The sequence below is a fragment of the Fringilla coelebs genome (genome assembly GCF_963513975.1).
Source record: "Fringilla coelebs genome assembly, chromosome: 12".
In the NCBI taxonomy this organism is placed as follows: domain Eukaryota; kingdom Metazoa; phylum Chordata; class Aves; order Passeriformes; family Fringillidae; genus Fringilla; species Fringilla coelebs.
Window position 1 is genome coordinate 19455248 of NC_140038.1, and position 12448 is coordinate 19467695.

The window sequence follows — 12448 nt, forward strand, 5'->3', positions numbered from 1 at the left end:
AGGGGGTAGGACATTCAGCAGAGAGGGAGTTACCTGATGTGACCAAGGACAGGACTGCACAGCAGCTGATGTGACCCTGGGCACAGCTTTCTGCTCTCATCATACAGTGAGCCCCACTTCTGTCTGTGTCCATGGAAAGACAGATCCACAACTGCTCAGAAACTCAAGGAAACCAACTAATTTGGCCCATCAGGTAATTCCCTGGAGGTAGAACTGCACTGTATGAACCATCACTGCCATAGACATTAGCTTCAAAATCAAAAGGTTTTCATTCTTTCACTGGATTTTAGAGGATCTGAAGAAAAATGTGTGAGGAAAGATGGAGAGTCAGAAAGCAGAGGTTGTCAGTAGATCTGCCATGGGGTAACCTGGAGAGTTGTTGACCTGAAGCTGTGCTGGGTCTGGCTGAACCTGTGCTGGGTCTGTGAGGGTTTTTACCAATGGCCTCAGTGGGAATTGTATCTGCAACCTATGAGTTGCAGGTCTAGACCTACAGACCTTTCTCAGTGTGTTGATTTTCCACTGAAGCCAGACAGTCCAGATCACAAAAAATTGCCCCCAAAACCCCAACATAATTCTTATTTTCCTGATAATCCAGATACAGTTTTGGCTCCTACAAGGGAGTCATCCACCGGAGGATTTCAACAATGCCTCATCATAAGATGCACAGCTCTGCAAAGCATCCATTCTGAAGCAGTTCTGCCAAATACCAAGAGAAAATTGCATAACATGAGAAGGAGCAAACCGCAGCTGAAGCTTCATCATCCACAGTGGCAGCTGACCGTGGACGTCACGAGTTCTTCCATACCCGATGGCATCATTTCCATTTTCTTTGGACTGTAGTAGTGAAAGAATAAACATTTCAAAAGGTTCAAATGAGACCTTTGAGTGCCAGCGCTGAATCCCTGTGAGGTTGGGATAAACTGACAAAATAACATCCTGCAGAAGCTGTGCCTGGGACAAACCACCATTCCTGTATTCGTGTTCTGTGGTTTGTAGCACAGGGGCCACTTTAAACCTTGGTCTCTGTCCAGGCACCAGTACCAGCTCTCCCATGATTGTATGTTTGCATCTCTTTATTCTTCATGAAGGGAAGATTTCCAGGTCTGTTCCTTTTAACTTTGTTCATGGTAGCACTCTTGACAGAAGGACTTAGTGCCTATTTATTGTCTTTGCAAGGAAAAGAGAGAAACTTCTCGGTTACATAAAAGTTTGTATCAAAATTCAAGAATCCGGATTAATTATAGAAGACTTGCCTCGTATCATTCAATTTGTTTGAATAGCTTTAAAGATTAAGCAGATCCAAGGCCTAACAGAACCAGAGCCAGTAAGACAATAGCTGAGATTTTCCTTTGAAACAAAATATACAGGTGGTTTCTGTGAGTTTCTGTGTCTATCTGCCCGGCTTTTTTATTTTTATGTCGTATCCAATATCACAGAACCTGGCAGTAGAAATCATATAGCAATTTGTGAAAGCTTGTTGCTGTTCTAGATATCATATAGTCTGTTCCACACCAGCAAAGACAAAACCAATGCCTTTACTCCTCGAGTTTTCATTCAAAAGGATAATGATCTCTGGTAACAAAATATTTGGCAGTAGCATTATTTAAAATGCACAGAGGAAATGTTTGTCCCTAATTCAAGGCACTGTGGTCACACAGTCTCTATTCACTTGGTATTTACCAGTGAATGCCAAAGGCTAATCTGCAAAAAGCTCAGGAACAGAGTTAAGTTTATCACACTCCATCCTTCACCCATCCCATTGTAAGGGAGTTACAAAATAGTAATTATTGAATTTCTTTGTGGCCAGAGAACTTATAAACCGTGTTATACCCAGCAGGCTCTAATGACTCCTTCGGTAAGTATCTAATTAAGTGGTTGGGGTGTTGGGTTTTTTTTTTCCTTTTACAGCATACTTTCGTGTTTTAAAATCCCTTTGCATTAAATGACTTCTCGAGTTTTCCAAATTTCTCACACGCACAGAAGAGGGAAGTAAGGGCGGAGGGGAGATTTCGGTCGTGGGAACAGGAGGATTCGCAAAGGCTAAAGGCAAATCCTCCCCAAAGTCTCCATCTAAAATACTGAAAACTGCAGCTACTGCCTGGGACAGTTGGCTGTATAGAGAGGGGGAAATAAAGCCAGCCCGAGGGTAATGACTGCGTTTGGGGAGGAGAGGCCGCTCCCCCAAAGCGATTACAACACCTCCAGAGCTTTGAACGGTGCAAATCCGGGGTTTGGGCAGTTTTTCCGATCCCGCTCGGCATCCCTCGCCCGCCGGTCCCCGCCAACACGAAATCCCGCTCCACCCCGGGGCAGCAGAACGCGCCGAGCCGTGCTGGGCGAACGCAGGATCGGGGTGGGGAGAAACTGCCCCGGGGTGAGGGGAGAGGAGCCAAGCATCCGCCCCGCTCCCTCCTCGCCTTCGGAGGGATGCTCGGCTTCGGCGGGGACGGCGCGAGGTGAGAAACCTGCCGATCTCCGGCCCGGAGAGCCCGGGGAATGCTACCTGCTCCCGGGAAAGCTGCTTGCCACAGGAAAACTACGTGCTCCGGGGAAATGCCTCACAGCGAGCCACGGGGCCGGTCCCTGCCGCTGCCCATCGCGGTACAGCGGCCACCGCCTCCCTGCAGCATCGCTGCTCCTCCGGGCACCACGGGGACACTCTCGCCCTCTGGGCCGAGCTTAAATCGCGCAGTAAGTTGGGGTTTTTTAATGGAGCCACGTCGAGGTGCCGGAGATGGGCTGGAAGAGCCGAGTCTCCGCATCCCGACTCGGTCCCGCATCCCGGCTCGGCCCCGGGCGCACCTGCCCCGGCCCCGGGGCGGCGGGTCTCTACGGGGCTGCTCCTCCCCTGCGCCCCCGATCGCTCCGGCCCCTTCTCCCTCGTTAGGGAAGTGTTAGAAAGTTGCTGAAGTGCGAAATGAGCCTGCGAAACCTCGTTGTCCTCATTAAACTCTGACAAGGAGGGTGACAAGAAGCAGCGGAGGGGAAACAATGCGGCAGTGTTGGGGAGAGCCCCGCGCCGGGGCAGCCTTTGTGCCCGCACACAAAAGCTCTTGTTTGCATGTGTTAAAGTCCATTAAACCGCGGCAGCCCCAGGTGCAAACGCCAGCCCGGAGAGGCCGCGCCACCTTCCGCGCCCGCCGAGCGCCGCGGCCGCTCCGCGCTCGGCCCCGGCACCGGCGGGCGGCGGGGCCGGGGCACGGCCCGGCGGGCTCCTAATGAGGGCCCGGGGCTGGCCCTTCATTAACGGACACGGGTGGGTCCCGCTCTCCGTGCCCCCAGATTCGCCTGTCCCCAGCCTCGCCGTTAGTGGAAGCGACGGGACACAATGTCGCCTATTGTGCTGGCCAGCCCCTCGCCCGAGGGGACACGGATGGGACCCCGCGCCCAGCCCAGGGTCGTGGATGCTGACCTGGTGCCAAAGAGCCCGCTGGACAGGGGCCGTGGTTTGGCTTTTCCCACTGTGACTTGTTAAAGCGCCTTTGGACACCGTAGCATCGTCCGATCTTCACAGAAAGTACCGCCAAGGTTAGGAGCAGAGCAGTTTCCCGACTCCTGGTTCAAACAGCAGAATTCAACCCAAAAAGTGGAAAAGAAAGGAATTGTGCAGAGAATAGCCACAAAAAAAAAAAAAAAAAAGGAAAAAAAATCCTTGCACAGGTCAAAGCCTACAAAAACAACCTCATTACAGTGTTAGTGTTTCATATGACTGGCATAGCAATTTATCCAGGAAAAAGTATTTCCAGGTTCTGTTACAACAAGTCTACATCACTTTATCCCCAGTGGTCTGCCAGGGATTTGCCCCGCAGCTATTTTAAATTGTGCTGCTAATAACAATTCATTACAGTTGATAGAACTGGGAGACTTGCCTTTTATTTTGCAATTAGACATAAAGGCTCTGATCTGGCAAATGCTTTGCACTGTGAGCATGTGAGTAGCTCTGCTGAAGTCATCTGGGACTGTTCATGTGCTTAACAGTAAGCCCGTGTGGGTTTGCAGGATCAAGGTCTGAGACGGGATCATCTTTAAGGATGTTTGTTTACCTGCTCTGTTCTGTATTTTCTAGATTCACAACGGCGCCCTGCAAAACCATTGGAGTGTCTCGAGTCAGCTGGGCGCAGCTCACAAGTAGCATTCTGAAGCCAAGTGATTCTTCCCGTAAACAAAACTGGTTTGCAGGAGCTTGATTCGGGAAAACATGACGGCACTGGGTACGTTGCATTGCGAACTGTTCAGCTGTGTGAGCCTGTGTGTACTGAGGCGTTAATGCAGAACTGTTGGGCATTGGGCCCAGAACAGATGTGATGATGAGTGAGAGCAAAGAGACAGGGAGGAAGGAGCAGAAGAAGAAAGCACATTTTAGGCTTCTCAGTTCCTGTCTAGACAACCACTGCTTCCAAAACCTGGGAACTGTCCCCAAATGCTTCTTATCAAGAGAAAGTAGGAAGCAACATGATCTGTGGAGAAAACAAACACATTTGCTTTTTTCATTTGCCAATCCTCCAAACAATACCTGCTTGTAGGCAAATAATCTTCAGGTCTGCATCACCAGATCAATGCAGGGAGTGGTTCCCATCGGCTCTGCAGTGCCAGACACACTGAATGGTTTGTAAGGAAACAGGTCCTTGAACTTCTCCACAGCACAGACACTATCTTAGTAGGTTATCTCACACTTGCTTCTGTTCCTGCTCCCATTCTCCTCATCTTCCAATGCTTGGCCTGGCAGGGAGAAGTGAAGACTAGATGAAATAGACCTTGTTTTAATAGAAAAGGCTTCAAAATGTTCAGCTGTTTGTTATTTCCTTGCCACTTACTTTTCCAATTTACTTTTGGAGCCAGGCTAGCTAAAGGAAAGCCCAATCCTTGTGCACAGTCGCAGTTTAATACCTCTGATATGCATGAAGAAAATTAATTTGACTGAGGATTTTGCTTCATGAAGTAATTACAGCACAAAGCATAAAAAGGCTGTGTTTTGTCTTGAGCTGCCAAAGTCCTGGTTTGCATCATAAGGTGATGTTTAGGATTACAAACCTTTGCACAAATAGCATCTTACAGTATCTCACATCGCCTCTCCCCACCTTTGCTACAGGACTTTTGGAGGTGGAGAGGAACAGGAAAAGAAGCTGTTCTTCAGTCCCAGATGTGTTAAAATTGAAGATTAAACCCACAGGGCATGAGAAAGGCACCACAAATATGGGAGGGGGCTGAGTTCATGGAGCTGCTCACGCTCCAAAATATATCCCATGCCTACAACCCCTCTCCACTACTATCAGTGGAGGAGGGTTGTAGGCACCAGCACAGCCCAGTTAAGATTGGATTGATACAAGAAAAACCCTCATATAGGACATACCATTTCCATGGTATCTTCAGGACAGGCTGATTTTTATTTTGACTGATTTTTATATTGGCTTTTTTAGGCACCTCTCTGGATTAAAACATTTTTGAAATTGTTATGTGAATACTTTGATAAACTGAGTAGAACTAGTTTTGGTAAAAAATGGCAGATTTTTTCATTAATTTGGTGATATTTGCAAGGTGTTTCACAACTGAAGGCAGCAGTTCAATTATCACTATCTTGCAGCCAGAAAATATTTGAAAAAACAAAGCAAATCAAAATGTGCTGGCAGAGCACATCTCACTGCCTTCACATGGCCAGTCCTGATCAATCAGTCACTTCTGCTACCAGGGAGCCTACAAAATGACAATCCCACCACAGCTTAAAACGGTCCATCCTGCTGCTGACCTGTATCACAGCAAATTTGTTCAAGACTGATGAAATTTATGGGTTTTAAGTTTGCTTAGAAGAACTAATTCAAAGTCTAGAGGACTACCCACGGGAAATAAAAGTTACAGGAATGGCAAACTTACAAAAAGCAGAAAATTCACAGATTAAAGTCACTGGGGAGCAATGCACTCACTAGCACTTTCTGCCTTACCTGGGGTGTTTAGATGGGAGATCTTTACATTGTGCAATGACTGCTCGAGCTGAGCTCTGAATGTCTGTCATCAAAGCACCCGGCTGTGGGTGACTCGCATTGGGAAACTGAAATTATGAAGACCCTTTTTTTATTCATCACTGCCTGCCTTCTTTCCTCACTGATAATACAGGGTCAGCATCCTCTCAAAATGACTGGAAAAGGAAAACAGTGCATGTGAAACGCTCAGACACTGCTGTCATGAGCACCATGGAAAAACCATACGGAAATGAATAATTTTGTGCCCAAAGCACAGTTTGAATAACAGGCAGTAAAAAGCCCCTTCGCTGCACATTAAACAAGAGGAGAATAAATCATGAGGGGAGCTGCTCCCTCAGGAGCAGCAAGCATTGCCAGTGCAGAGTGAGGGGGATGCCTGTAGGAAAAGGGCGTGGATAACTCAATTACAGTTCATCTGGATGAGGAAAACCAGGCAAATTCTGGCCACTCCGGGCTGCTGAATGCTGGAGCGTAGAGCCTCAGTAGCCTTTCAGAGTATATTGTTTCCCACACGTATTTATGTTTGTGTGTGCATGGGCTTCGGGGTATATGGAAAATAACTGGGATAAGCTTTGGCTCTGCGCCAGGTTGAATGCTCTACACAGCTACAGCATTGCTGGTCAGCTGGAAGCACAGGGTGAGGTCTAGATAAAAATATAAAATCTCTGGAGTATCAACTGATCAGTTTGTAGAGTATCTGTCAATGGCTACAGGACCACTGGCTGGGCAAACACAGCCCTCTAATATATGCCCCACTGCCAAATCTCTCTTCATTCATGGGGCAGGATGCCAAAGGGGTCTAGAAACACTCTATTTCCAGGTAGTCTGGAAATGTCTTCACTGACCCTCTGTATACAATTCACTGCTCTTCTGGGCTGGAACCAGGGCATAGGATAAAGCAGAGTGTATTTGGAGGACTTACCACCAGCAACATCTCCTTCATTAAGGTTGAATAAGGTTGGGAAGTAAGACAAATTAATTCATACAGGCATCCCTAAAAGATAGGGAGACAGCAACATCATAGCAGGAACATGTCCTAGGACTGTGCCTGGCACAGGCAGGCAGGACAGCACAGAGAGCTGTGGTCAGGACTCACTCATGGTGGCAGATTTAAGAGTGCATGTGTCCAACCCAACAGTGGGAAGGTGATCTTTCTTCTGCTTGGCAGAGCAGAGCTGGTGTACTGGCAGTGTAAAAACTCTGTGTGACACACAGCTCTGCAAGGCAGCTCCAGAGAGTCCACAGCCACTGCTGTCACTGCAGCAGGTTAAGGACACATTGCCGAGATCTCTGCGACAGGAGGGCACAGCAGAGTAACTCAGGAGTGACGTGGCCTCTCATCAAGGGATGCTTTTCCTCCTGCTGGTGTTTCTGACACATTGATCAACTGTTGCAAACTTAGGTAAAACCCATTTTTTCAGCCCCTCTATCCTGGCATGCCCTTCCTGAGGTACAGGAATTAATGTAAAATGTCTCACATTTGTTCTGATCAGGGCTCTGCTGATGGTTTTAGGGCTTCTCCCTCTCAGAAGTGTGGGGACGTGAGTATTTCCACCCCTGTGATCTGGTAGAAGCACAAAAGACACATCTGGTGACAAAAGACACATCACTTCTGGGGCTGGTGGACTTCCCACCTATGTCAGGATGGACAAGGGACCAGTCAGTGTCCACAAGACTCTGACAGCAGAACATTCTGTTCCTCTTCCTGTGATGTTATCAGAGGAAACACTGCACACAGATACATATATCCATTGAAGTCTATTATTTCAGCTCATTCATATGTTGCTGACTCACCGTTCATTCACTTTGTACAACCTTTTAAAAGTCTTACACATCCCCAAACCCCGTCCATGGAATTTCTGCCTTAGATGCATCTCATACTGCACCAACATTAACTCAAAGAGGCAATAATTTTCCCAGGAGTGTCTTTTATAAAATCTTCCTCATCAGAGATAAGAGACAAGGTCATTCCACATGAGACAACCCACTGGAATGACTCTTTAGACGCTGCTTGTGCTGGAACTTCTTATTCATCATTCTCCTCATCCCGGTATTTTGTCCTCTAATTGCAAAAGTACTTTCCACTTTTACTGAGTGTTCCTGCAAGGTACAGACAGAAATGGACAAACTCCTCTTCGCTGGGACTAGGAATACATTGGGATATGGCTGAGATTTCTCCTAGCTTGGGTGTATTTGTAGCTTTTGTGCGAAATAGCAACTGGAGAGTTAAAAATGGACAGCTTAGAAATAAACATTTCTGCACCAATCACCATCAGATAGGTTTTCACCTGGGCAGAGGACCTCCAAAAACATCCTGCAAGCTGCAGGGAGTGGGGGTTGATTCATCAAGGTACTTTCCCTTCTGAATCAGCACTAAATCTATGCCACTGTGATATCACGGGCTATCTGCCTTTGGAAGCTCTGAGTATTTTTAAGCATTCTAACAGCAAAGTGCTGACTATTGCTGGGGATTACAGATTCTGCAGAACATTTTGGAAGATAACTTCTGGCATCTTGCCACTTGTTATATGGAAAATATGTTGTATTATCTTCCATGTGTGTGGGGGTGTGAGGGTGCTCTGAGTGTCCTGGCCCTCAGCCTGCAAAGACTTACACATATTTTATGCAGAATAAAGTTAAGCAATACATAATGAACTTGTTCAGGCTCAGAGCCTAGATCTGTCACTTAAGACATGTTCCATATCCTTCAGGACTTCTCGAAAGACAGCATCTTTCTCGACACTCCAAGTACGCTACTATGAGCACCATGCTGGAGGTTGGCTGAGTGGGACGCAAATATGCTGTTATCAGTGTAGGACTTTCCAGTGGAAGGGCCTGGTCCTGCCCCAGCCAGCTGGAGTCCTTTGACTGGGATAGTTGGACTGCGATGGTCAAACTGGTCCCAGATTCCTGTGCACACACAGGAATGTGCAGGAGCTGCTGTCAGATGCACAACACACACATTTGGTGTCATGTTCTTCTCTTACTATCAGTCCTGGAAAGTTCTCCAGAGGCACTGAGTGAAGGATGAGGTGTAGCAGGTTGAGGTAAGGATGTCAGGGCACCAGGAATAGCAGATATTATCTCCCCTTATTTCAGGGAGACAGTGGTGTTATTCCCATGGAGACCCTTGCAATAGTCCTCCCATGAATGACTTCTGGGTGGGTTTGGGTGGGACACAGAGACAGAAGGCAGCAGAGGGCACATCCTCCCATGCTCACCCCAGTGCCACCCTTTGGAGGAAGCCAGGGTGGCTGCTCTACTCCCCAGAGCCCATCTGGGCACATCCTGCTCCCCTCCCTCTCTGCCCGCGGCTGCGGGGAGCCCTGAGGGAGCCCTGTGGGGAGCAAAGTCAGAGCTGTGCGTGGAGCTGCGGGAGCCCTGTAGGAGCGCTGAGGGGAGCACTGCAGGGAGCCCTGAGGGAGCAATGTCCGAGCCCTTTGGGGAGCCCTGAGGGGAACCCGGTGGGAGCCCTTTGGGATTCTGTGGAGAGCCCTGCGGGGAACCGTTTATGGCCTGAGGGGAATCCCTTGAGACATTGAGTAGAATCCCTTGCAACCCTGTGGAAAGCCCTTTGGAAGCCCTTTGGGATCCTGAGCGGAGAATTCCTTTGGGATCCTGTCAGTCCCTTCGCGAGCCCTGAGGGGACCCCGCGGCGGCGCGCGCGGCGCGCGGGCGCCCCCCCCGCCCCTGCGGCGCGCGCGGAGCCTCGGCGGGGCGGCGCCGCCCGTCACCTGCGGCCGCGCGAGGGGCCGGGGCGGGGCGCGGGGGGCGGGGTCCACGCGCGAGGCGGGGGGCGGTGGCCAATGGGGGCGGGCGGGCGGCTCGCGCGGCGCTCTTAAGGCGGCGCGGGCGCTGTCAGCGGGCAGAAGGCGCGCGGGCTCGACGGCGGGGCCATGGCAGCCCTCAACGGCGCCGTGGAGAACGGGCAGCCCGACAAGAAAGTGCCTCCGCTGCCGCGGCCCCTGCGCAGCCTGGAGGTGAAATACACCAAGGTGAGCCCGCCAGGCACGGGGCGCTGGGCGGCGGGTGGGCTTCGCCGTGGTGTCGCCGATGTTCGGTGGAGTCAGGGTGGCGGTGAGATGTTATATTTTTAATACGAAATCTTCACCCTCAGTATTGTTTTTCTTAGCTTCTTTTATTCCTTCTGCTGCCTGAGACGGTAGGTTTATGGGGCTTTGAGGTTGAGCAAGCAGATGACAGTGGCGTTTCTAATGGAGCAACGCTCACCCCAATCCCTAATGCCCAAACCCTAATTTTTTCTTTTTAATAAAATAACTCCTCCAAAGCCATTGCTCTGTCCCAGGCGCCCTGGGCTCCTCTCCCTGGCTGTGGCGCCTGACACCATCTTCCCCTCCCAACCCACCCGTGAACGCCTCCAGCTCCCCGCTGGCGCTCAGCAAAATCCGCTTTGGAAGGGGTGAGCCTGGGCAGGGCGAGGAAGGCTTTATCCCTCAGAGCCGCTTGCTGGGGTTGTGTTCGAGCGTCCTTGACCCACAGCTCCCCTGCAGGGAGGTGGCTCGGTGCCAGTGGTGGGTTTGGGTGGTGGTGCGCGCAGGGCTGGTGTCAGACAGGACTGGGCCTTGTGGAGAGGCTCTGCCATGAGACTGGAGCCGTCCTGCAGCCCCACGAGAGAGCGATGCTCGTGTTGGTGGCTCTTCGTCCCGGCTCCATGGCCTCCCCACGGGATGAGGAGTTGGGGCACTGAGCCCACACAAATCCTCACCTCTCCGCTCTCCATTGAGTTCCCCTTTAAACAGTCGCTGCTGACCTTTTGGTATCAACCAAAGGCTCCTGAGCTTGATATCTCCGTCCCTCAGAGATGGGGCTGGCTTGGAGCTGAACAGGGCTGCAGAAATCCCTGCTCCCGGTGCAGCTGTAGCTCTGCGATCACCGAGTCGCTTTTTGTTCCACAACAGCCTGACCCGCTGCCTTGCGCAGTGGGGAGAGCGTCCCGGCTTGTTACTGCTTAGGAGCCTCGGCTGCCATAATTTCAACTTTGTGCCTGGACTAAAAGAGCTGCAGGGGCTGAATGAGTGGGCTACTGTTGCATTTTTGTGTTAAGTATTAAGAAAAACCAAAATTCGAAGCTTGTTCCCTTGTAGCGAGGAGTGAACAGCAATAGCTTATCTGGCGAGGTGTTGATTTGAATTATGCATCCAAAATGTACTGAAACAGATTAGCAATTAGGAGTAATCAGTGGACTAGATTAATTTTTTAACATCCGAAATTTATCTACTCTTTATTTGTCAGATAAACTTGTCATTTAGCAGCAAATTGGATCTGCAGCTGCTGGTTGCAGAATGGCGTAATGCAGCACAAACAGCTCTTTCCTGCGTCCAAAATGGACACGGCCATTTGAGTTCTTCTTAAACATCCAAATGTTCTGGTTTTTGTTATTTTTATTGTTGTGAACACTTTTAAACACTCCTTAGGGATCTTATCCTGCAGCCGTGTGTGTTTTCAAACACGCGGTTTATGCTCCGCAGTTTTGCCAGAGACTGCGAGCACTGAAAGAGTCAAGGTTGTATCTTTAAAGTGGAAACCAACATAAATTAAAAGTGTGAGTTTGATGTTTGATCTGATGCTCCCGGTGCATCTGAGAAAATAATGAGCAGCAGTCAATTTTCATAAAACTGTGAGGGGTTTTGTGCAAGCTCTGAGTTTCACCAGATGTTTACAGCTGACAGCATGCTTCCCTCTGCTTAGAGGAGATTTTTATTTTTGGTTCTACCAGTTATGGGGCTGGGGGAGAGGCAAAGTTTTTCAACAAAGATCTTTCTTATAGAGCAGCTTAATGCTTGTCATGGGTGTGTGATGGAAGTGATCTGTCTACAATTCCTTGTCTGAAATTCTGGCTATGAAGCATGAACTGTGGATATACTATTCAATTTGATTTCAACTCCTGGCACCAAGGACATTGTGATATGTGGTGGATTCCCAGAATGATGCCAGTGTATATGTTACATTTAAAGCAGCCTGATCCTGTCACTCTTGTGTTTTACTGCTTAGTAGGAACATCACTTTCCCACAGAATTAGCATTGAATGTAAAGGAAAAATCAGTGTCCTTCCCCAGTCCTTAGTTTGTGAGCATATACCTGATACTGTAATTTTATGGTTCCTGTCATATTTCCCACATTTATAATACAACTTTTCTTCATTACGGAAATAAAGGAAAACTGAGGTTAAAATGTGTAAATTTAAAATGTAGCACTTGGATAACAGAGGTAGTTCGGGAGCACTGGTGTCCTAAACAGGAGTTAAAGTTTCTAACATTGTATCTTTTCTTGTGACTTCCCTTGGCAACATTTTTTGTGGAATTTTCTTTTTTTTCAGCCTGTGTGAAACAGGTGGGTCCAGCAGTGCAGCTTCTACACCAGTTACACTTTGTATGCTTTATGCAGAAATAATAAGAAAAAGTCCTTTCAGGAAAAAAAAAAGCTGCCCAAGGAAAGAAAACTATGACCCA

General features: G+C 48.9%; 1 protein-coding gene across 1 annotated transcript in view; it reads left to right on the top strand.

Moving 5' to 3' along the window:
- The first annotated feature begins 9855 nt into the window (after positions 1-9855).
- ALDH1A3 (aldehyde dehydrogenase 1 family member A3) overlaps positions 9856-12448 on the top strand; it is a 33319-nt gene continuing 30726 nt past the window's right edge. The window contains exon 1 of the mRNA XM_084213364.1: positions 9856-9973. Coding sequence (XP_084069490.1) covers positions 9875-9973 — 99 coding nt within the window. The 5' untranslated portion in view covers positions 9856-9874. The remainder of the gene's footprint in view (positions 9974-12448) is intronic.